Raw genomic sequence first — 23565 nt, forward strand, 5'->3', positions numbered from 1 at the left:
AATGCAGCTAGCACAGTGGCTGTGCTTAGGGAGTTAAAAAGAATGGCTTCCAATGTCGAGCAGCTCCTCACTAGTCATACATTTGTGTGGTCACTGCTGAGCTACTAGGCAGCAGGTGACTGGTAACGACCGGTCTGGAGTGATGAATCACGGCCGGCCGGAGTGGCCGTGCGGTTGTAGGCGCTACAGTCTGGAACCGAGCGACCGCTACGGTCGCAGGTTCGAATCCTGCCTCGGGCATGGATGTGTGTGATGTCCTTAGGTTAGTTAAGTTTAATTAGTTCTAAGTTCTAGGCGACTGTAGACCTCAGAAGTTAAGTCGCATAGTGCTCAGAGCCATTTGAATCCATTTTTTGATGAATCACGCTATACGTTGTACCAACCCCATGGAAGGTTTCCTGGACAACTTTACGTGCCATCAGTAAAACACAGAGGAGGGACGATTTTACAGAATAGGGTGTTTTTCATGTTTATGCGCTTATGGAAGTGTCAGATGCAGAAGGATGCGAACACATTTTAAAGCTACGATAATGTTGGAAGCTGTAGATACGAATGGGACTATTTTTCCCATTTTGTTCGTTTTTGATTGTTGTGTTTGGTCGTTGCGGACGCCACATGACATCCGTTCCAGTTCGTCGTTGATCCTTTCACTCAGTTTTTTATTACAGAGGCCAGCCATCTCTCTGACCGAACACGCTGAGCTACCGTGCCGGCAGTTTAAAATGGAAATGAGCGTTTGCCGTCATTGGCCGGGAGGCCCCTTAGGGGGCAGTCCGGCCGCCTCGGTGCAGCTCTTATTACATTCGATGCCACATAGGGCGAACTGCGGGCCGGATGGAGATGAAATGATGATGAAGACAACACAACACCCAGTCCATGAGAGGTGAAAATCCCCAACCAACCCGGGAATCGAACCCGAGCCCCAACTTGAAACCGGGTTCTCTCGCTTAATTGGCAGAAATGCTGACACTACACCACCGTAGCACCATGGATAAAAGTGCTGCACGAACTAGCCAACGCTACGGTCGCAGGTTCGAATCCTGCTTCGGGCATGGATGTGTGTGATGTCCTTATGTTAGTTAGGTTTAAGTAGTTCTAAGTTCTAGCGGACTGATGACCTCAGAAGTTAAGTCCCAGAGTGCTCAGAGCCATTTGAACTATTTTTTTGAACTAGCCAAGTCGAATGCCCTCCGCAACACAAACTCCATATCTTCAGCTTATTTTCCCCTTACATTGTCACTATTTCCAGGGCTCTCCAGCATTGGAGTCGCACCCCTGCGTTGGACATAATAGCGAAGTCCTGCACTACATGTGGTCGTATAGATTTCATAATTAAGTATCCCTGATACAATTAAGTCTCATCTTTATCTACGATAATGTTGGAAGCTGCAGATATGAAATAGAATCTATGCCGCGGCCGGGAATCGAACTCGGCTCCTCCTGCCTACTAGGAAGAAATACTGATCATTACACGACCGCAGCACTATCGACAAAGATGAGACTTAACTGTCTTGGGGAAATTTAATTATGAAGATATATATGATCACATTTTAAAGTATTATGTACTCTGTATGGTAGACGAATAGTTCAATGATGGTGACTGTATCAGCATGATAATGCACCGTGTCATAAAGCAGCCCCAGTGAAGCAGTGCAGTACTTTCGGGACGGGTTAGCACGCCGACTTCACTCCAGATTCCAGTGCCCAACATTACTATCAGCTCTGGTTTTGGCTCTAGGGGAAGAATGAGCTGCCACTCGTCTACAGACATCCAGATACTTCATTGGAAGTGTAGCGGAGAGTGGGGGAATTTGGAACACTGGGTAAAATGACGCACGTCAATTTGTCTTTAAGCGTGAGAGATAGTCTTATCTGATCGGTGCTGCTACAATGAAGCGGCAAAGAAACTGGTATAGGCATGTGTATTCAAACACAGAGATATGTAAACAGACAGAATACGGCGATGCGGTCGGCAACGCCTGCCTATAAAAGACAACAAGTGACTGGCGCAGTTGTTCTATCGGTTCCTGCTGCTACAACAGCAGGTTATCAAGATTCAAGTGAGTTTGAACGTGGTGTTATAGTAGGCACACGAACGATGGGACGCAGCATCTCCGAGTTAGCGATGAAATGAGCATTTTCCCGTACGATTATTTCACGAGTGTGACGTGAATATCAGGAACGCGCTAAAACATCAAATCTCTGACACCGCTGCGGCCGGAAAAAGATCCTGCAAGAACGGGACCGACGACGACTGAAGAGAATCGTTCAACGTGACAGAAGTGCAACCCTTCCGGGAATTTCTGGACATTTCAATCCTGGGTCATCAAAAAGTCTCAGCGTGCGAGCCATTCAACGATACATCATCGATATGGGCTGTTGGAAGCGAAGGCTCACTCGTGTGCCCTTGATGACTGTACGACACTACACCGACATTGGACTGTTGGTGACTGGAAACATGTTTCCTGTTCGGACGAGTCTCGTTTCAAACTGTATCGAGCGATGGACGTGCACGGATATGGAGAACAACCTGCATGTCAGCAAGGGAATGTTCAAGCTGGTGGAGGCTCTATAATGGTGTGAGGCGTGTGCAATTGGAGTGATATGGGACTCCTGATAGGTCTGGATACGATTCTGACAGATGACACGTACGTAAGCATCCTGTCTGATCACCTGCATCCATTCATGTCCACTGTGCATTCCGACTGACTTGGGCAATTGGCTCAAATGGCTCTGAGCACTATGGGATTTAACATCTATGGTCATCAGTCCCCTAGAACTTAGAACTACTTAAACCTAACTAACCTAAGGACAGCACACAACACCCAGTCATCACGAGGCAGAGAAAATCCCTGACCCCGTCGGGAATCGAACCCGGGAACCCGGGCGTGGGAAGCGAGAACGCTACCGCACGACCACGAGATGCGGACACTTGGGCAATTCCAGCAGGACTGTGTGACACTCGACAAGTCCATAATTGCTATAGAGCGATCCACGAACAATATTCTGAGTTTAAACACTTTCGCTGCCCACCAAACTCCCCAGACATGAACATTATTGAGCGAATCTGTGATGGATTTCCACTCCCTCATACTCTTAAGGATTTCTGAGCAGCCCTGCAGAATTCATGGTGTCAGTTCCCTCCAGCACCATTTCAGACATTAGTCGAGTCCACGCCACGTCGTGTTTCGGCACTTATCCGTGCTCGCGGGGGCCCTACACGATATTAGGCAGGTGTACCAGTTTGTTTGGGTCTTCAGTGTAGTTTGGTGCTCAGTTATACAAATAAACATGCGGAACGCGGGGACCGTTACTTGCCAGTTGTCGGCGCAAGAAGCATCAGTGTATTTTGTCTTTGTTTCTTCGAACATTTGATCCCCAGTTACTAAGGTGTAAGCCATTTCCTGTTATGTCAAAATATATGTTTTCGTTGTTATTCCTATGTCTACATTTTAACACTCACGATTATGTAAGTATTATTTCTCTTATGCAAAGGGCGAGTGTGGAACTTTAGTTCTACATAAGTTATGCTTGTTGGCGCCGACTGCGTCATTTTACCCAACTTTCAGTTTTACAGTAATGAAAGTAGGTAGCAAAATGAAATACGTTAATGCAAATTTAATGAAAGTTAAAATAACATGTTGCATCATTGTTATAAGAACAGATTCCTCTGTTTACACGCTGAAGACGTATATCCTTAGAACAGAGATTACTTCTTGGACGGCGGGTGAGTTAAGAAATGCCGTCAGTGCTGTTGATAATGGGGCTTCTAGTAGAGAGTGCCATCCAGCACAACATTCCAGAGGAAAATATCTGTGCATAGTTATGTGGGAAACTTGGCAAATATGGCGAGGAATGGTACCAGTGTATTTCTTGTGCTTTTTGGTGTCATTTTGAACGCAGTGGGTAGGACAGTCGTGAAAACTGTAACTGTGACCCCTGTCTGAAGAAGGGATAATTGTTTTACGGGTGTGGAAGAGACCCCAGTTAGTGAATACCCTTATAATCTTATTCTTCATTTTTATATCTATTTTATAATTCAACTGTTATTATTATTTTGCGCTTATTCCACAATTATTTAAACTGATGTTTTCGCTGTTTTCTGTTTGTAAACTGTGTTGTTCAGTGTTACGTTTAATAGGCATAATATTCAGTACATATATTTTGTACTGTAAGATGTGTGGAATTAAATACCTTACACCGTTCAAAAATGGTTCAAATGGCTCTGAGCACTATGGGACTTAAGATCTTAGGTCATCAGTCCCCTAGAACTTAGAACTACATAACCTAACTAACGTAAGGACATCTCACACATCCGTGCCCGAGGCAGGATTCGAACCTGCGACCGTAGCAGTCCCGCGGTTCCGGGCTGAGCGCCTAGAACCGCACGGCCACCGCGGCCGGCCCTTACACCGTTCCTTGCGACAATTTATCCCACTTACTACGTCATTTCACCCGCCATGTCAGGTAAAATGACATGGCGCAATGACATCGTAATTATCATTTTCCCAAATGTTCATCCAGTGTTTAGCGGGATATTTTACCTATGTTGCGTTGTGAAGACGATTTCTGGTTCTAGTGTTGGTTTGTGCTGGTGTAAGTCTTATATAGTTCCAATCGACAAAGTACCTTCGGACGAAATCTGGGCTACATTTGTGCTACATTAACAGGAGCGGTCCTGTCCCCAGGATATAGGAACAGAAGTTTCGTAATGCTTGTCTTAGTAGCATGTACTGGTTTAAAAACAGAAGTTAGTAGCTGTGCGTCACAGCTAGATGTAACATTTTAAATTCCGAGTGCCCCGTTGTGCCTCTACAAAGCCGCCGTGTGGAAGGATACCTTGAAGATAGTTTGTTTCCACACATACCAGCTAGTATTTTTCTGACGGTGATGTGCGGTATCGGCAAGACTGCTGCGACGTGATATACTTTGATAAGTATATATGTATTTATAAACCGAACTTTCTGCAGTCGGTCTAACGATCACATGTTATGCTCCTTCAGCAAGGCTCTGATGACATTAAGTTTCCGCTCCCAAATGTTCGTAGCCATGAGCTTGGGATTCGCCCTTATCCGCAATCCGAGTTGGAGTCGCTCTTCAGTTACATCCAACCAGTATGGCACTACTGTGAGAACCGAGATGCATTATTTTGGATTTTTGAAGATTCAGTTTTGCCCAAGAGGATCGTACCAAACGTCGCACTGCATCAACCTCATTATTCTAATTTACAATAACACTTATGTCGTCAGCGTAACTGTGACAAATTGAAGACCTCTAGTCGTCAGTTTTTGGTGCATTGTCGAAAGCAAAGGTTCCACTGCGATCGCATTTAATGTCAGAGACAGTGGACATCCTTGGCGTACTAATAGTTGAACTGGAAATGTTTCAGTCAGTTGTACATTGATTTTAATCTTTGAAAAAACACCACTGATATGTTTATGTATGACAGGTCGAAACCCATTTTCTGCATGGTGGTGAATAAGAAGCCATGATTTATTCTATGAAAGGCTTTGTCAAAATCGAAAACCTGTTGCCACTTAATCAGGTAAGGTTTACGACGTCCCTATACTCACATAAGGTATCTAGCACTGATGTAGCATTTATCACACTCGTTTGGTAAGAACTTGTGACATTTTGCAGGAGGGGCTTCATCCTTCTGTTCAGGATCCAAGTGAGAGTCTTAAAGTCAGCGTTGAGTAAGGTGAGTGGTCTTAAATCGTGACTCCTCTTGCGGCTTGGTTTTTTAGGAATGAGTACAATCATTCCCTCCGTAAATATAGGAGGAAATGCTTGGTTACTTGATAACTCATTGTACATATCTGTGAGCTCATTCCCTATTACATCCCACATGAGTACATAAAATTCGACCGGGAGCACATCGGGACCAGCTGACTTGTTCCTCGGAGCGTCGTTAATTGTGGTTTTTATTTCGTCCTGGGTTAGATTAGACTGTCATTATCCTCCTCGCGTATTCCGGTCGTAACGTCTGCTAAAAGTTCTTCACCGTTCCGTCTGTAAGGTGTCAGGCAAATCCAACACCTTCCATGAAAACCCTGACATGATAAGCAAATCCAGTGGTATGTCACATAGCTCCGAATAAATCGTGACATTAAATTAACCAAAGTAAAGCGAGTAACGAGTGAGCAAATGGAATACCACAGACTAACACAAGAATGCCCAAATGCATGTCATACCTTCCCACCGTGAGACAGACGCAGTTCCGAGGGGAGAAACGAGAACAGAAGCCGAGAGCAGAACCGTGTTAAGCTGGAAGGCCCTACGATAAGGGACGGACGGACACCCACGTCGCCAGCTAACTGCTAGGACCACACCACCCGCAAGTTTTAGCGTGAGACTTTTTCGCGTCTCTGTTACGTTAGGACCACCCCCCAGCCCATGTTAAAAGATAGAGCCCTCCAGAAGAACAGTATAGATGTTACGATAACGCTAAAAGGACCACACCAGCTGCAAGTTTTAGCGTGAGACTTTTTCGCGTCTCTGTTACGTTGCAAACTTTAAAAACATTGCCCCACCACGAAAAGTATAACGTTTCTCATTGGATAGACAGAATTTTTGTAGGCGGAGCTTAAGGTTAACATTGAGACCCTGATTGGTCAGATGAAAACACAGCCAGATAGTTTTTTTTAAACCAACTTCGGTAAATTATAGTAAGGAGAAGTTAGGAGAGGGTGGCTAGAGAGTTGCTTCCAGGAGTTGCTTCCGAGACAGCGAGGTGAGCGGAGCTGTGCTGTCCCCCGCCTCCTGACGAACACCGACAAGGTAATGAACGCACGCGATGCCGCATTTTTGGGCGCATAAGGCTTCACTCAGAACTGCAGAAGTCTCATCTGTTACAACCCGTTTTTGCGTAATACTAGTGTCGATCGTCAATTAAAGCTCATGGTGTTCACATTTGCCACTTGAAGTAAAAATCTGAAACGCGATGATTTTTCTGTTATATAGTTATTGAGAAGCCACATCAGCCACTGTAATTTACGACAAGTTAGATAAGTAATTAAAGATAATTGAGGGTCACTGTAGACCATTTTGATAGTTTTCTCTTCTGTGATACTTAATTTAAACCTAGATTATAGATGTGATATGGCATAGGTCATCCTTCGATCCATTGTAGAACTTGGAAACCCATTCAGGGAATATTCGTTCACATTTTTGTTGAACGCAGTTGGTTTTTACCATCCTGTATTAAAACATTTCCGCCGGCCGCGGTGGCAGAGCGGTTCTAGGCGCTTCAGTCCGGAACCGCGCGACTGCTATGGTCGCAGGTTCGAATCCTGCCTCGGGCATGGATGTGTGTGATGTCCTTAGGTTAGTTAGGTTTAAGTAGTTCTAAGTTCTAGGGGACTGATGACCTCAGATGTTAAGTGCCATAGTGCTCAGAGCCATTTTTTGAAAACATTTCCTTTTATCAATAGGACAATTTATAAACAACGTTTTGTGAGTAGAATAAAATTTCCAATGGTAAACTTAACTGCTTTTTCGACGTTATTTTACCAGCTAACTAAAAATAGGAAAGCCTTGAACCCTTTCCACTAAATTTAGTTAGTATTAAGATTCCTTTACAGGGAGTGCAGTGGAGCTGACGCTGAAATCATTAAGTATTTGGTTATATCATCGCTAGTCTCACTGAATTCTTCTGAATTCTACATGTCATGACGCCAGCGTCTCCTTACCAGCAACAGGTCCCAGGTTCTAACTACTCAATTCCCTAAAAAACACCCTCAGAGCGTCGTTGCGCGAAAGTGGTAGGGAGACACGATATAGAACAAACAGACACCACGCAGAATGTTTAGACGTCTATCTATATCTGATCCAGGATAGAGATTTCTACAATACTTCCCCACAATTGTTTTATGGCCGACTGAGTAGTGTACTTTCCTCCATCACCATCCGCCAGCGCGGTTGTTATTCTCTGTTTCCCTTTACGCGTCTCCTTTATTACATGGTATAACGACGTACGTTCCTGCATAAGGTCGTACTTGCCTCGAGCTCGCGAACGCACCCCATCCAGACGCTGCCGGACTGCGGCGGTTATTTTCGAGTTAAAGCGTTTCAGTTTGAGTATGTTAGCCGAAAGGCCTTCTGGTTGTTGATAAAGGTCCCGCAAACAGGAGAAGTAATATTCCGCCATTTGCTTGCGCCAATATGCTTGGGCTTTTGCATAATGTGTAACGCATTTGCGAAGAACTGGTTTTGCATATTCGGTCCACCAAATGATCCGCTCCCGATACCTCGTTTGGGAGCGTAAGCATTTGTGCCAAGTCTGTCTAATGCAGGGCCGGCCAAACGCTGCACAGTGTGCAGACGTGCGGAAGTGCTGCACATGTGCGCACGTGTGCGACAGCGCCATCTGTTATTAGACATGTGTCCTAAATGAACGGCGGCGGCTCCACTTCCCTGTTTATGTGGTACAAGCAAGAGCGCAACATACCCAGTCTCGTTTACCCCTGGTGATCGTAACCTTAACAGAGAAGTACTGAGAAATGGCAGGTGCTGTGAAAAAGCAAAGGACGGGAGATTATGTTCTCAGTCGTTTTGATCAAGCATCAGTGATGAAAATCTCCCGCAACTGCTTGCGTTTGTCAATGAGCCGTGCTTTTGTGCCCGATATTAGCTATATCATTTCTCATGACCAGTGATAAACGTGCTTGGATTTATTCCTTTCATAATTAAAAATTATTGTCTACTAACTAACTGTGCACTATTGCCTCATTCTGCTCCATGTTACATTATTATAAGGAAAATTGGTCATTAAACCGATTGTTGTATACTTACATTTAGGTTCTTTTTTTAAAAAAAAAAAAAGTGTGAAGGGCTACGCTCAGCTGAAGTCGATAAAACATAACATTCATCTAATTGTCGGTTATTGTGCAGATTTCAGACGGAACTGATGAAAGATATAGCTATAATGGTACAGGTCATCATCGAGAGCTCTGCGGTTGTCATTCTGTTCAGAGGTCAGTGAGACAGAAATTATGTGGGTATAGCTCAGGGCACCGAGAATTAGTTATAGGAAACCTTGCATTAGTTTAATGTTATTTGAAATCATGACTAAGGTTCGTTGGAAGTCGCTAAGTGCTCTCTTTCTTCAATACTAGATCAAAAACACTACGCGTATTTAAGTGCCGTCAGTCAAGCTGCCTAAATAAAAACCCACGGTTGTTAACTGTATTACTTGTCTTACTCGGTTAAACTGTTAACATAAAAGTAGACGTCTCAATGAGTAGACTGTGACAGTATTTTGAATGTTTAATACGCGAAATACCTTCCCATGGTTGGCTTGCAAGCTGTGGAAAGGGCACTAGAATGCGCCGGTACAGAGTATCTCAGCAAGTGGATAAAGCGACATCGGTGCCTAGAAACAGGCACTACATGAACGCTGACGGCTGCGGCGTGCAAGCTGTGACCCGGAAGTTGCACATGTGCAGGAGCACCGCACGCGTGGAGAATTTCTGGCCGGCCCTGGTCTAATATGTTGCTTAAGTTCAGCATGCTGCAATAGTGAGACGTTAAGTTGCCACATCCCACCGCCACGAAAGGTTTTTGTCGGATATACCTGAACGAAATATGGTATGCACAACCGTCGAAGAAGTTTATAGGCCATATCTCACAATCATCAGTATTGCGCATGAACTCTTTGGTAACACACGCTCTATCTAACTTGCTACTGACGTAAGTATATCCGGTATGGAGGGGGTTTCAAGTGAGTCAAGGTGTCTTGGAGTTCTAATTCGGTCACCAATGTTTGTAGGTCGTAACAAGTGTTAAAACTGGGCGTCTGATCTTCAAGGCGCAACACACAGTTAAAAATCTCCGGCAAGAGTGGCGGCGGCCCCAACGTTCTCCAACAGTTCAACTGTCCCATTCCGATAAAAGTCACTTCCGTGCCGCCTTTCATTATTCCCAGATGGTGCATATACGTCAATTAAAATGAATATCAAGAGCTCAGATGGAAACCCAGTTCTAAGCAAAGAGGGGAAAGCAGAAACGAGTATATAGAGGGTCTATACAAGGGCGATGTACTTGAGGACAATATTATGGAAATGGAAGAGGATGTAGATGAAGATGAAATGGGAGATACGATACTGCGTGAAGAGTTTGACGGAGCACTGAAAGACCTGAGTCGAAACAAGGCCCCGGGAGTAGACAACATTCCATTAGAACTACTGACGGCCTTGGCAGAGCCAGTCCTGACAAAACTCTACCATCTGGTGAGCAAGATGTATGAGACAGGCGAAATACCCTCAGACTTCAAGAAGAATATAATAATTCCAATCCCAAAGAAAGCAGGTGTTGACAGATGTGAAAATTACCGAACTATCAGTTTCATAAGGCACAGCTGCAAAATACTAACACGAATTCTTTACAGACGAATGGAAAAACTGGTAGAAGCCGACCTGGGGGAAGATCACTTTGGATTCCGTAGAAATACTGGAACACGTGAGGCAATACTGACCTTACGACTTATCTTAGAAGAAAGATTAAGGAAAGGCAAACCTACGTTTCCAGCATTTGTAGACTTAGAGAAAGCTTTTGACAATGTTGACTGGAATACTCTCTTTCAAAATCTGAAGGTGGCAGGGGTAAAATACAGGGAGCGAAAGGCTATTTACAACTTGTACAGAAACCAGAGGGCAGTTATAAGAGTCGAGTGGCATGAAAGGCAAGCAGTGGTTGGGAAGGGAGTGAGACAGGGTTGTAGCCTCTCCCCGATGTTATTCAATCTGTATATTGAGCAAGCAGCAAAGGAAACAAAAGAAAAATTTGGAGTAGGTATTAAAATCCATGGAGAAGAAATAAAAACTTTGAGGTTCGCCGATGACATTGTAATTCTGTCAGAGACAGCAAAGGACTTGGAAGAGCAGTTGAATGGAATGGACAGTCTCTTGAAAGGAGGATATAAGATGAACATCAACAAAAGCAAAACGAGGATAATGGAATGTAGTCGAATAAAGTCGGGTGATGCTGAGGGAATTAGATTAGGAAATGAGACACTTAAAGTAGTAAAGGAGTTTTGCTATTTAGGGAGCAAAATAACTGATGATGGTCGAAGCAGAGAGAATATAAAATGTAGACTGGCAATGGCAACGAAAGCGTTTCTGAAGAAGAGAAATTTGTTAACATCGAGTATAAATTTAAGTGTCAGGAAGTCGTTTCTGAAAGTATTTGTATGGAGTGTAGCCATGTATGGAAGTGAAACATGGACGATAAATAGTTTGGACAAGAAGAGAATAGAAGCTTTCGAAATGTGGTGCTACAAAAGAATGCTGAAGATTAGATGGGTAGATCACATAACTAATGAGGAGGTATTGAATAGAATTGGGGAGAAGAGGAGTTTGTGGCACAACGTGACTAGAAGAAGGGACCGGTTGGTAGGACATGTTCTGAGGCATCAAGTGATCACAAATTTATCATTGGAGGGCAGCGTGGAGGGTAAAAATCGTAGAAGGAGACCAAGAGATGAATACACTAAGCAGATTCAGAAGGATGTAGGTTGCAGTAAGTACTGGGAGATGAAGAAGATTGCATAGGATAGAGTAGCATGGAGAGCTGCATCAAACCAGTGTCAGGACTGAAGACCACAACAACAGAGATGTCGGTCGATCACGATACACTTGCGACTTCAGGTAACCCCAAAGCGAATAATCGCACGGACTGAGGTCTGGAGACCTGGGAGGCCAAGCATGACCAAAGTGCCGGTTGAGCACACGAACATCACCAAACGACGCGCGCAAGAGATCTTTCACGCGCCTAGCAGTATGGGGTGGAGCGCCATCCTGCATAAACATCGTACGTTCCAGCAGGTGTTTATCAGCCTGGCTGGGGATGATGCGGTTCTGTAACATATCGGTGTACCTCTCACCCGTCACAATAGCAGTTAAAAAACCAGAATCACGCATTTCCTCGAAGAAAAAAGGCCCGATAACGGTAGATGTGATAAATGCAACCCATACCTTGACTTTCTCGTCGTGCAATGGAGTTTCCACGACAGTTCTAGGATTTTCGGTAGCCCAAATTCTGCAGTTGTGGGCGTTGACAGACCCTCGGAGCGTGAAATGAGCTTCGTCGGTCCACAACACGTTACTCAACCAATCGTCATCTTCCGCCATATTTTGAAACGCCCACACCGCAAATTCCCTCCGCTTCACTAAATCGCCAGGTAACAGTTCATGATGCCGATGGATGTTGTACGGATAGCATCGGAGGGTACACCTAAGTGCCAACCAAACTGTAGTGTATGGATCGCCGGTGCGATGTGCGACTGCACGAGCGCTGACTTCCCCGTGCATAGACGAACCCGCTACAATCTCCATTTCTTCCTGAACTCTGTCAGCAGCATTACGCCTTGTGCTCGGTCGGCCACTACGGGGTCTGTCGTCTAAACAACCCGTGCCTTCGAACTTCGAAATCATTCTCGCCACAGCTGCATTTGTCAACGGACCTTTACCCGTTCGAATCCCCTTCCTATGGCGATAGGATCGTAACGCTGAACTAGCACATTCCCCATTCTTATAATACAGCATCACTAAAAGTGCCTTTTCAGGTAACTTCAACATGCTGCGACTGCTGGCACATCTGATTCTCTCTCTCATTACAGTTCCTTTTATAAACGATTGTCATACGCAGTCACTGACAGTTTGCTGTCCAGCGCCATCTGTCGGACATTTTTTGAACTTTTTTTTGGTTCTAATAAAACCGCATGTCATTCCAAGCATGTGTGTCAATTTCTACCTCTCTATCTACATTATTCCGTGGTTTGTTTAGTTTTCAAATTTATACTGACTTTTTGACCACCTGGTATGTAGATGTAGGGAGCTCTGATTTACACGATTGCTACTTTTGAATCCCAGCTGGTTGGAGGTCATTTCTCTGTTCCAGTCAGTACATTTTGGAATGGTTGAAGACGTATACCTTCCTGTCTGTATCTGCGCAGCTGCTGGGCACCTGGTACGTGGTCGAGGTCATCTCGCCGGTGTCTGTGGGCACGGTGTGCGACGGCTTCCAGCTGACCAAGCTGAACGTGAGCCGAGCCTGGGAGGACCTGGAGGCGGAGGCGGTCATCATGAGCCGCTTCGGGAGGCTGCCCGGAGGCCCCACCATCTACTTCAACCGCACCATGCTGGTGGGAGGCGGCGCGGGGGCGTCCAGCGACGGCCAGCACGAGGAGGCCAGGGGCCCCAGTGAGTGCTGCCGCCTGTGCTCCCGGTGGGCGCGTGCCCCAAAGCACCAACGGGGCAAGGGGCGCCCAACACTACTGGCCATTGAAATTGCTACACCAAGTAGAAATGCAGATGATAAACGTGTATTCATTGGACGAATATATTATACTAGAACTGACATTACATTTTCACGCAATTTGGGTGCATAGATCCTGAGAAATCAGTACCCAGAACAACCACCTCTGGCCGTAATAACGGCCTTGATACGCCTGGGCATGGAGTCAAACAGAGCTTGGATGGCGTGTACAGGTACAGCTGCCCATGCCGCTTCAACACGATGCCACAGTTCATCAAGAGCACTGACTGGCGTATTTTGACGAGCCAGTTGCTCGGCCACCATTGACGAGACGTTTTCAATTGGTGAGAGATCTGGAGAATGTGCTGGCCTGGGCAGCAGTCGAACATTTTCTGTATCCAGAAAGGCCCGTACAGGACCTGCAACATGCGGTCGTGCATTATCCTGCTCAAATGTAGGGTTTGGCAGGGATCGAATGAAGGGTTGAGTCTATGCTGCTGCAAACGTCGTCGAACTGTTCGTGCAAATGGTTAGTGTCTTGCAACCGTCCCCATCTGTTGTGTCCGGGATCTAGACGTGGCTGCACGATCCGTAGAGCCATAGGATAAGATGCCTGTCATCTCGCCTGCTAGTGATACGAGGCCGTTGGTATCCAGAACGGCGTTCCGTATTACCCTCCTGAAGCCACCGATTCCATACTCTGCTAACAGTCATTGGATCTCGACCAACGCGAGCAGCAATGTCGCGATACGATAAACTGCAATCGCGATAGGCTACAATCCGATCTTTATCAAAGTCGGAAACGTGATGCTACGCATTTCTCCTCCTTACACGAGGCATCACAACAGCGTTTCACCAGGCAACGCCGGTCAACTGTGTATGAGAAATCGGTTCGAAACTTTCCTCATGTCAGCACGTTGTAGGTGTCGCCACCGGCGCCAACTTTGTGTGAATGCTCTGAAAAGCTAATCATTTGCACATCACAGCATCTTCTTCCTGTCGGTTAAATTTCGCGTCTGTAGCACGTCATCTTCATGGTGTAGCAATTTTAATGGCCAGTAGTGTATTTATTTACTTATTTATTTACACGTCAAATTCCGTAGGAGCAAATTTAGGAGCAAATCTCCAAGGTCATGGAATGTGTCACTACATGAAATTACAACATAAAAGTAATAATAGATACAAATAAAATGTCTTTGAACCCAAAAACAGTCAAGCCATAAGTTTAAGTAAACGCAATCAACAACACAACAAGAATCAGCTTAATTTTTCAAAGAACTCCTCGACAGAATAGAAGCAGTGACCTATGAGGAAACTCTTCAGTTTCGATTTGAAAGTACGTGGATTACTGCTATGATTTTTGAATTCTAGTGGTAGCTTATCGCAAATGGATGCAGCAGTATACTGCACGCCTTTCTGCACAAGAGTTAAGGAAGTGTGATCCAGATGCAGGTTCGATTTCCGCCGAGTAATGAATTAAAGCTGCTTATTCTTGGCAATAATCTAATATTTAAAATTGAAACAAGTGAGCCCTCGGTCACTAATATTTTTAGTCTTATTGACCAGGTTTCAACACTTCTAAGAGTGCCTTTATCAGAATTAAAACAATTAAAATGACCCATAACATAGTTACTAATTTATAGGAAACGCTATTTTTTATATAAAAAGTGTAAGTACTGACTAACAATAAAAGATAGAGGCAGTACTTACATGTGACATATAAAATAATTAACAGGCCAGATGTTTCATGTAAGTACTGCCTTTGTCTTTTATTGTTAGTCAGTAGTCACACTTTTTATATAAAAAATAGCTTTTCCTATAAATTTTTAAGTATGTTATAGGCCATTTTAATTGTTTTAATTCTGATGAAGACACTCTTACAAGTGTTAAATCTGGTCAATAAGACTAAAAATATTAGTGACCGAAGGCTGCTTTGTTTCAGTTTTAATTTAGAAACGGTCACGGAACCAAGCAGCCAAGTTTAAAACTTAAAGCCAATATTGTCAACAAGAAATGACAGTAAGGAACATATATATTGAGATGCCAACATCAAAATACCCAGTCTCGTGAACAGAGGTCGGGATGAGGTTCGTGAACTTGCACCACTTATTGCCCGAACCGCCCGTTTCTGAGCCAAACACCATCATTTTAGAATATGGAAGTGTTACCCCAAAATATAATACCATACGACGTAAGCGAATGAAAATAAGCAAAATAGACTCATTTTCGTGTACAACGATCACTCACTTCAGATACCGTTAGATTAGTAAAACTGGCAGCATTAAGTCTTTGAACAAGATCCTGAACGTGGGTTTTCCACGACAGTTTGCTATCAATCTGAAGACCTAGAAATTTGAACTGTTCAGTTTCACTAATCATGTGCCCATTCTGTGAAATTAAAAGGTCAGGTTTTGTTGAATTGTGTGTTAGAAACTGTAAAAATTGAGTCTTACTGTGATTTACTGTTAGTTTATTTTCTACAGGCAATGAACTTATGCCAGGAACTGCACTATTTGAAACCGAACAAGTGTTGTACCCAACATCCTTTACTACCTAGCCAGCTAGTGTCATCAGCAAACAGAAATATTTTATAGTTACTGGTAATACGAGAAGGCATAGCATTTATATAAATAAGGAACAGGACTGACCCCAACACTGATCCTTGGGGCACCCCCCACATGACCATACCCGAATCAGACCCCACATCTCAGCCATTCTCAACACTGTGAATGATGACCTTTTGCTGTCCGTTGCTAAAGTAAGAGGTGAATCAGTTCTGAGCTACTCCCTGTATTCCGTAATGGTCCAACTTCTGGAGCAATATTTTCTGATCAAAACAATCAAAAGCGTTGGTTAAATCAAAAAATATGCCTAGCGTTCGAAGCCTTTTGTTCAAACCATCCAGTACCTGACAGAGAAAGGAGATTATAGCATTTTCAGTTGTTAAACGACTTCTAAAGCCGAACTGTACATTTGATAGCAAATCGTGTGGTATAAAATGATCAATTATCCTTACATACAGAGACTTTTCAATAACTTTAGCAAACACTGATGGCACAGAAATACGTCTAAAATTGTCTACATTATCCCCTTCTCCCTACTGGGTGGTATCTAGTAACGAAGTCTATACTGCACACTAATTTGTTGACTGAGTAGACTGGCAGTGTGAGGCGTCCCAACTACGATTTGGATTCCTCCTGTCTTTCTCTAACTTAGAACAAGTCGAGAAATACGCAACTAAGCTTACTCGTTTCAAGACAGCCGGTTTTCTCCTTCAAGGGTGTGGTTTGGGCACTCATATTTTGTCCGTTAACTTTATTCTATACCTACATCTAATCTACATAGTTACACTATATATACAAAAGTATGTGGACAGCTATTCGTGGACATCATTATGGAGTTATAACGGCTTGTGCTCTCCTAGGGACAATTCTAATGAGGTGTTTGAATATGTGTGGAGGAATGATAGTCCATTCTTTGTCACAAGCCGAAACCAGGGAAGGTAGTAATGTTGAACGCTGGAGACGGGAGTTCTAACTCAAGACAAACGTATTCCATTGGCTTCTGCTCGAGACTCTGGCCATGTCAGTCCATTTTCCACAAATCATTCCGTCTCAGATGCTGCACTTTGACAGGGTGCATTGTCATGCATCATCTGCAGGCTGTTTCTCTACTGTACACAGTATAAAACGCTGTAAAATTTGTCCACATCCTTTCACATTTAGCGCTTCCTTAAGCGCATGAAGGGGACCACATCAAACCCAAATTCTTACATCGGACTGCCAGAAGTTAAAGCGTGATTCGTCACTCCAAACTACTCGTTTCGAGTCATTGACTCCTCAATGGCGTGGCTCTTTACTCCTCCTCAAGGTGGTTTATGAGGATCTGCTCGATCATTTTGCCCGCTTCTAGTGAACTCCGTATGTACAGTCTTCGTGCCAACTGGACTGCTCCGCCGGCCGCTGTGGCCGAGCGGTTCTAGGCGCTTCACGCCGGAACCGCGCTGTTGCTACGGTCGCAGGTTCGAATCCTGCCTCGGGCATGGATGTGTGTGATGTCCTTAGGTTAGTTAGGTTTAAGTAGTTCCAAGTTCTAGGGGACTGATGACCTTAGCTGTTGAGTCCCATAGTGCTCAGAGGCATTTAAACCATTTGGACTGCTCCACAATGCTTGACGGTCCCACCCATCAGTATATGAGGTCTACCTGGTCTTTTCTCTGCCCAGAGACTGGGTGTCTGTGTTGTCCTCGTCATTCGATCATCATCATTATCAATCGTAACATTAGCTAGATGGGACTGTGTCAAAACTGAACTACGTAAAAATTGGGACTTTGTACAGGCGCTGATGACCGCGCAGTTGAGCTCTCCACAAACCAAACATCATCATCATCATCATCTACCTGGTGTTAGTGCAGCTACTGTTGTTCCCTTCCTGTTTCCACTTCACATCAGTAACAGTCGACTTCGGAGAATTTATGGTTTAAATGTCCTTAACGGATCTGCTACTTAGGTGAAATCCAGTGACTGGTCCACGTTCGAAGACACTGAGCTCTTCTAACCCACACACTCTGCTGTTATCGCTCCTCCACCGCCCACACAATACTCCACACGTCCTTTTACACTGACATGTTCGCCTCACGTGACGCCTTAAATCATCAATGTACGCCTGTCAGTTCTGCGTTATGTAGGAGTGTCCGGATATTTTTGTTCGGATAGTGTGTAAGATACGGAATTTTCAGATGTTCCACACTCTTTTAGCAATCAGGTGCTGTGAGGACCTTTCTTTTTGCTAGGGGCATTTCTTGTATTTATCCACATTTCGTAAATAGTGCCCTTCAATACAAAAAGTGGAATTTCTGTGAAAGTCTCTCCGATGTTTTTACGGTTGTCCGACAACCATCCTTTGCCATACAGAACCGATCGCCAGCGAACAATCGAATTATGCTGCTGATCCTACCTGATAAATTGTTTATATATATTGAGAACGTTTGGAGTCCTATTACTCTTCCTTAGAATACTCCAATTGTTACTTTCAACAGCATACAGCATGATTTTTTCCACCGTGTACAAACTCTAGGGATTGGTCGATGCGAAGATACGGTACAAAATCGATTTAGTTAACTTATGTCTGGAAATGCATGGTTTCCATGCTAGAGACAATTTATTCAATAAAACACTATGTGATCAAAAGTATCCGAACACCTGGCTGAAAATGACTTACAGGTTCGTGGCACCCTCCACCGGTTTGCTGGAATTCAGTAAGGTCTTAGCCCAGTCTTAGCCTTGATGACAGTTTCCACTCTCGTAGGCACACAGTTCGTCAGGTGCTGCAAGGTTTCTTGGGGAATGGCAGCCCATTCCTCACGGAATGCTGCACTAAGGAGAAGTATCGATGTCGGTCAGTGAGTCCTTGCACGAAGACGGCGCTCCAAAACATCCCAAAGGTGTGACCCTCTTCAACTGTCGGCAGTCTCTGTCAGTCAACAGACGAGGTCGGTCTGTACTCTTCTAACATTCTGCGTGGTGTCTGTTTGTTGTAAGTCGTGTCTCCCTACCACTTTCGCGCAACGACGCTCTGAGCGTGTTTTTTAGGGAATTGACCAGTTTGAACCTGGGACCTGTTGCTGGTATGGAGACGCCAGACCACACATGACATGTAGAGTTCAGAAGAGTTCAGTGAGACTAGCGATGATATAATCAAATACTTAACGATTTCAGCGTCAGCTCCACTGCACTCCCTGTAAAAGAATCTTAATCCTAACTAAATTTAGTGGAAGGGGTTCAAGGCTTTCCTATTTTTAGTTAGCTGGTAAAGTAATGTCGAAAAAGCAGTTAAGTTTACCATTGGAAATTTTATTCTACTCACAAAACATTGTTTATAAATTGCACTATTGATAAAAGGAAATATTTTAATACAGGATGATAAAAACGAACTGCGTTCAACAAAAATGTGAACGAATATGTGAATGAAGTTCTACAATGGATCGAAGGATGACCTATGCCGTATCACATCTATAATCTAGGTTTAAATTAAGTTTCATAAAAGATAAAACTATAAAAAATGGTCTACAGTGACCGTCAGTTATCTTTAATTACTTATTTATCTTGTCACAAATTACAGTGGCTGATGTGGCTTCTCAATAATTATATAACATAAAAATCATCGCGTTTCAGATTTTAACTTCTAGTAGCAAATGTGAATACCACGAAGTTTAATTGACAATCGACACTAGTATTACGTAAAAAAGGGATGTAACAGATGAGACTTCTGCAGTTCTGAGTGAAGCCTTATGGCGGCACCGCGTGCGTTCATTACCTTGTCGGTGTTTAGGCAGCGTCAGGGTGCAGCGGGCGGCGCAGCTCCACACACCTCGCCGTCTCGGAAGCAACTCTTCTCTCACCTCTCCTTACTACAATTTTTCGAAGCTGGCTTAAGAAAAAGGTATCTGGCTGTATTTTCAACTGACCAATCAGGGTCTCAATGTTAACCCTAAGCTCCACCTATCCAATGAGAAATGTTATACTTTTCGTGGTGGGGCAATATTTTTAACGTTTGCAACGTAACAGAGACGCGAAAAAGTCTCATGCTAAAACTTGCAGCTGGTGTGGCCCTTTTAGCGTTATCGTAAGATCTATACTGTTCTTCTGGAGGGCTTTATCTTTTAACATGGGCTGGGCGGTGGTCCTGGCGGTCGGGCCGGAGACGTGGGTGTCCGTCCCTTATCGTAGGGCCTCCTAGCCTACACAACTCTGCTCTCGGCTTCTGTTCTCGTTTCTCCCCTCGCAACTGTGTCTGTTTCACGGTGGGAAGGTATGGCTCTGAGCACTATGGGACTTAACTGCTGTGGTTATCAGTCCCCTAGAACTTAGAACTACTTAAACCTAACTAACCTAAGGACAGCACACAACACCCAGTCATCACGAGGCAGAGAAAATCCCTGACCCCGCCGGGAAGGTATGACATGCATTTAGGGATTCTTGTGTTAGTCTGCGATATTCCATTTGCTCACTCGTTGATCGTATTACTTTGGTTAATTTAATGTCAGGATTTATTCGGAGCTATGTGACATACTGCCGGATTTGCTATAATGTCAGGGTTTTCATGGAAGGTGTTGCATTTGCCTGACACCTTACACTCTTTCGTGCTGTACGTGTCCTTTCACGTTTCCACTTCACCATTACATCGGAAACAGTGGACCTAGGGATGTTTAGGAGGGTGGAAATCTTGCATACAGACGTATGACACAAGTGACACCCAGTTACCGGACCACGTCCGAAGTCCGTGCGTTTTGGTCTCCCACGATATCCAATGACTACTGAGGTCGCTGGTGTGGAGTACCTGGCAGAAGGTGGCAGCGCAATGCAGCTATGTGAAAAACGTATGTTTTGGCGGGTGTCCGGATACTTTTGATCGCGTAGTGTACGTTGTTACAGAGACTGCGGTACCAGGTAGCCACAGTTACAGTATGCATGGTTTCCTCATACGTCATGCTCTAGCGCCTTCTGCTGCCAAGTTGTTGGTAATGTTGTGTCGGATTTACTTGTCCTGCTGGCTCACCTTGTAGTGGATGTGATACAGCGTTGTACACACGCGGTGTTTACTTGCGAAAAGGCAAATGGCAACGGGCGATGGGCAGCAAGGTTGTATCAGGAGACAGTAACTACAGCATTCAATGTTTGCAACAGTGTTTCACGGTCTGTCTGAGAGATGGTCGTTTCAGAAAGCAGAAAATCATGAAGGGCATACCCGATATTTTCGGACACCAAACCAGGAGGAACGTATTCACACTGTGGAAGGGAACCGCTGTGTCAGTACCAGGAAATTGGCCCGCCAGTACAGGGTAAGTCAGACGACCGTATTGAACATTCTCCATGACAATTGTTACTATCCTTATCGCTCAAAGCGTCTGTAGGGCTTAGTAGCGACAGACTTTCCACATCAGGAGCAGTTTTGTCACTGGTTTCTCCACCAGGCAGCCACAATTCCGGGATTTGTGTCATCCATCCTATCCACAGATGAGCTCACATTTACGTCGAGTGGTATCTCCAACTTTCATAATAGTCATCTGTGGGATAGCGTGAAGAACCCGAATGGCATTGTGACAGCGAATCACCAGCATCGTTGCACCCGGAATGTGTTGCCCGGGCAATTGGCGATCGTACGAGGGCTATCCACAAAGTACATTACGTTTTGGAATTAAAAATAAATAAAGTATTGGGCATTTTTTTATTATATACAGATGAAAGCCACACTTAAATACTACTTTTCTACATAGTTGCCATTTAAATTAAGGCACTTATCGTAGCGATGGACGAGCTCGGAAATTCCTTCGTCGTAAAATTCGGCCGCCTGCGCCTTCAACCACGTGGTTACCTGTTTTGGGACAGGAAAGGTGTGATTTTTGTGGATTTCCTGGAAAAAGGCACTACAATAAACTCTCAAAGGTATTTCCAAACTCTGCACGACCTCAGAAGAGCAATACAAAACAAGCGCAGGGGAAAGTTGGGCTCAAAGATCTTGCTGATTCACGACTACGCCCGGGCCCACACGGCAAATGCCACTCGTGAAGTTCTCGAATCTTTTAAGTGGGAACTGTTTCCTCATCCACCGTACAGTCCCGACCTGGCACCGAGCGACTTCCACTTATTCCCAGCAATGAAGAAGTGGTTGGCTATGCAGCGTTTTGATGACGACGCACCTCTTCAAGAAGAGTATGAAACGTCCCCTTAGAACAATTATACAAGACTATGCTTAAACTGACACACAATATTTTTAGCGCAACGCAATCTGACTTTCAGAAATCCCTACAAAAGAATGGCCCTGACTAACATTAAACTATACCTTTCACAAATCACTTACCTCACAAAAATCTTCATTACTCGAACTACTGCAATACAGCGAGCGCCACTACAGCCAGCTAAATAAAAGATTCAAACTACAGAAGGCACTAACTACTGATAGGCATAGTTAGCAAATGAAAGATTTTAATAGAGAACAAACAATGTATTTACCTTAATAGTGTTGAAAAGTAATAATATACAGAGCAGTTCATGACATCCAGTTTTACAAATTTCAAAACTCCGCCATCTCTCTCCCCACATCCACCACTGCTGGCGGCTCACCTCCAACTGCGCAACGCTACGCGCTGTTAACAGCCAACTTCCCAATACTACAATGGCAGACAACAATGCAAACTGGCCACAGACTGCACACAGCACAGCCAGTGATTTTCATACAGAGCGCTACGTAACGTTGCCAATAAGAAAATATAAACAGCCTACTTACATATGTAGAAAAGTAGTATTTAAGTGTGGCTTTCATCTGTATATAATAAAAAATTTCCAATACTTTATTTATTTTTAATTCCAAAACGTAATGTACTTTGTGGATAGCCCTCGTATTTTCAGACCAGTCATGCTCCCAGGTCGCCTAATAGGCCGAAACTACCGGCGTTTCTTACCGGTGACTTTGTCTCCCCTGCTGGAAAAAGTGCCGTTGGTGATCCGAAGGGTTATGTGGCTGCTACATGACGGTGCTCCAGCCCACTTCGCCGTTAACGTCCGGACGCATCTCATTCGTGTCTTACCTGGTCGATGGGTCGGACGTGGGGGTCCAGTTGATTGGCCTGCTCGTTCCCCAGATCTCAACCCGTGCCATTTCTCGTTACGGGGCCATCTCAAAAGTAACGTGTGTGCAGAGCCCAGTCCAGATGTGGAGGCATTGGAGCAGCGTATTCATGCTGCCTTTGGCACTGTTCGGATCCAGCCTGGCCGATGTGAACGTTTGAGACACAACATGCTACGGAGCGTACACACATGCGTTGAGGCACATGGAAACCATACATACTGTAACTTTGGCGGCATGGTATGTCACGTATTAGACGGCAGTCAATGTATGACTCAATAACTGCTCTCTACCGTGGAAACCGTGCATTTGCGGACATAAGTTCATTAGAACTTTTTTGTTCCGTACCCTCTCATCGATCAATCGGTAGAGTTTATAAACGATGGAAAAAATCACTCTGTACAGGGTTATTACAAATGATTGAAGCGATTTCACAGCTCTACAATAACTTTATTATTTGAGATATTTTCACAATGCTTTGCACACACATACAAAAACTCAAAAAGTTTTTTTAGGCATTCACAAATGTTCGATATGTGCCCCTTTAGTGATTCGGCAGACATCAAGCACATAATCAAGTTCCTCCCACACTCGGCGCAGCATGTCCCCTTCAATGAGCTCGAAAGCATCGTTGATGCGAGCTCGCAGTTCTGGCACGTTTCTTGGTAGAGGAGGTTTAAACACTGA

At 44.4% G+C, this 23565-nt stretch overlaps 1 protein-coding gene across 1 annotated transcript in view; it reads left to right on the forward strand.

Annotated features, from left to right (window-relative positions):
- The window catches only part of LOC126106500 (uncharacterized), a 145978-nt gene that overhangs the window by 50513 nt on the left and 71900 nt on the right, over positions 1 to 23565 (forward strand). The window contains exon 2 of the mRNA XM_049912819.1: positions 12953 to 13199. Coding sequence (XP_049768776.1) covers positions 12953 to 13199 — 247 coding nt within the window. The remainder of the gene's footprint in view (positions 1 to 12952; positions 13200 to 23565) is intronic.

This window comes from Schistocerca cancellata, chromosome 10, assembly GCF_023864275.1.
Source record: "Schistocerca cancellata isolate TAMUIC-IGC-003103 chromosome 10, iqSchCanc2.1, whole genome shotgun sequence".
NCBI lineage: Eukaryota > Metazoa > Arthropoda > Insecta > Orthoptera > Acrididae > Schistocerca > Schistocerca cancellata.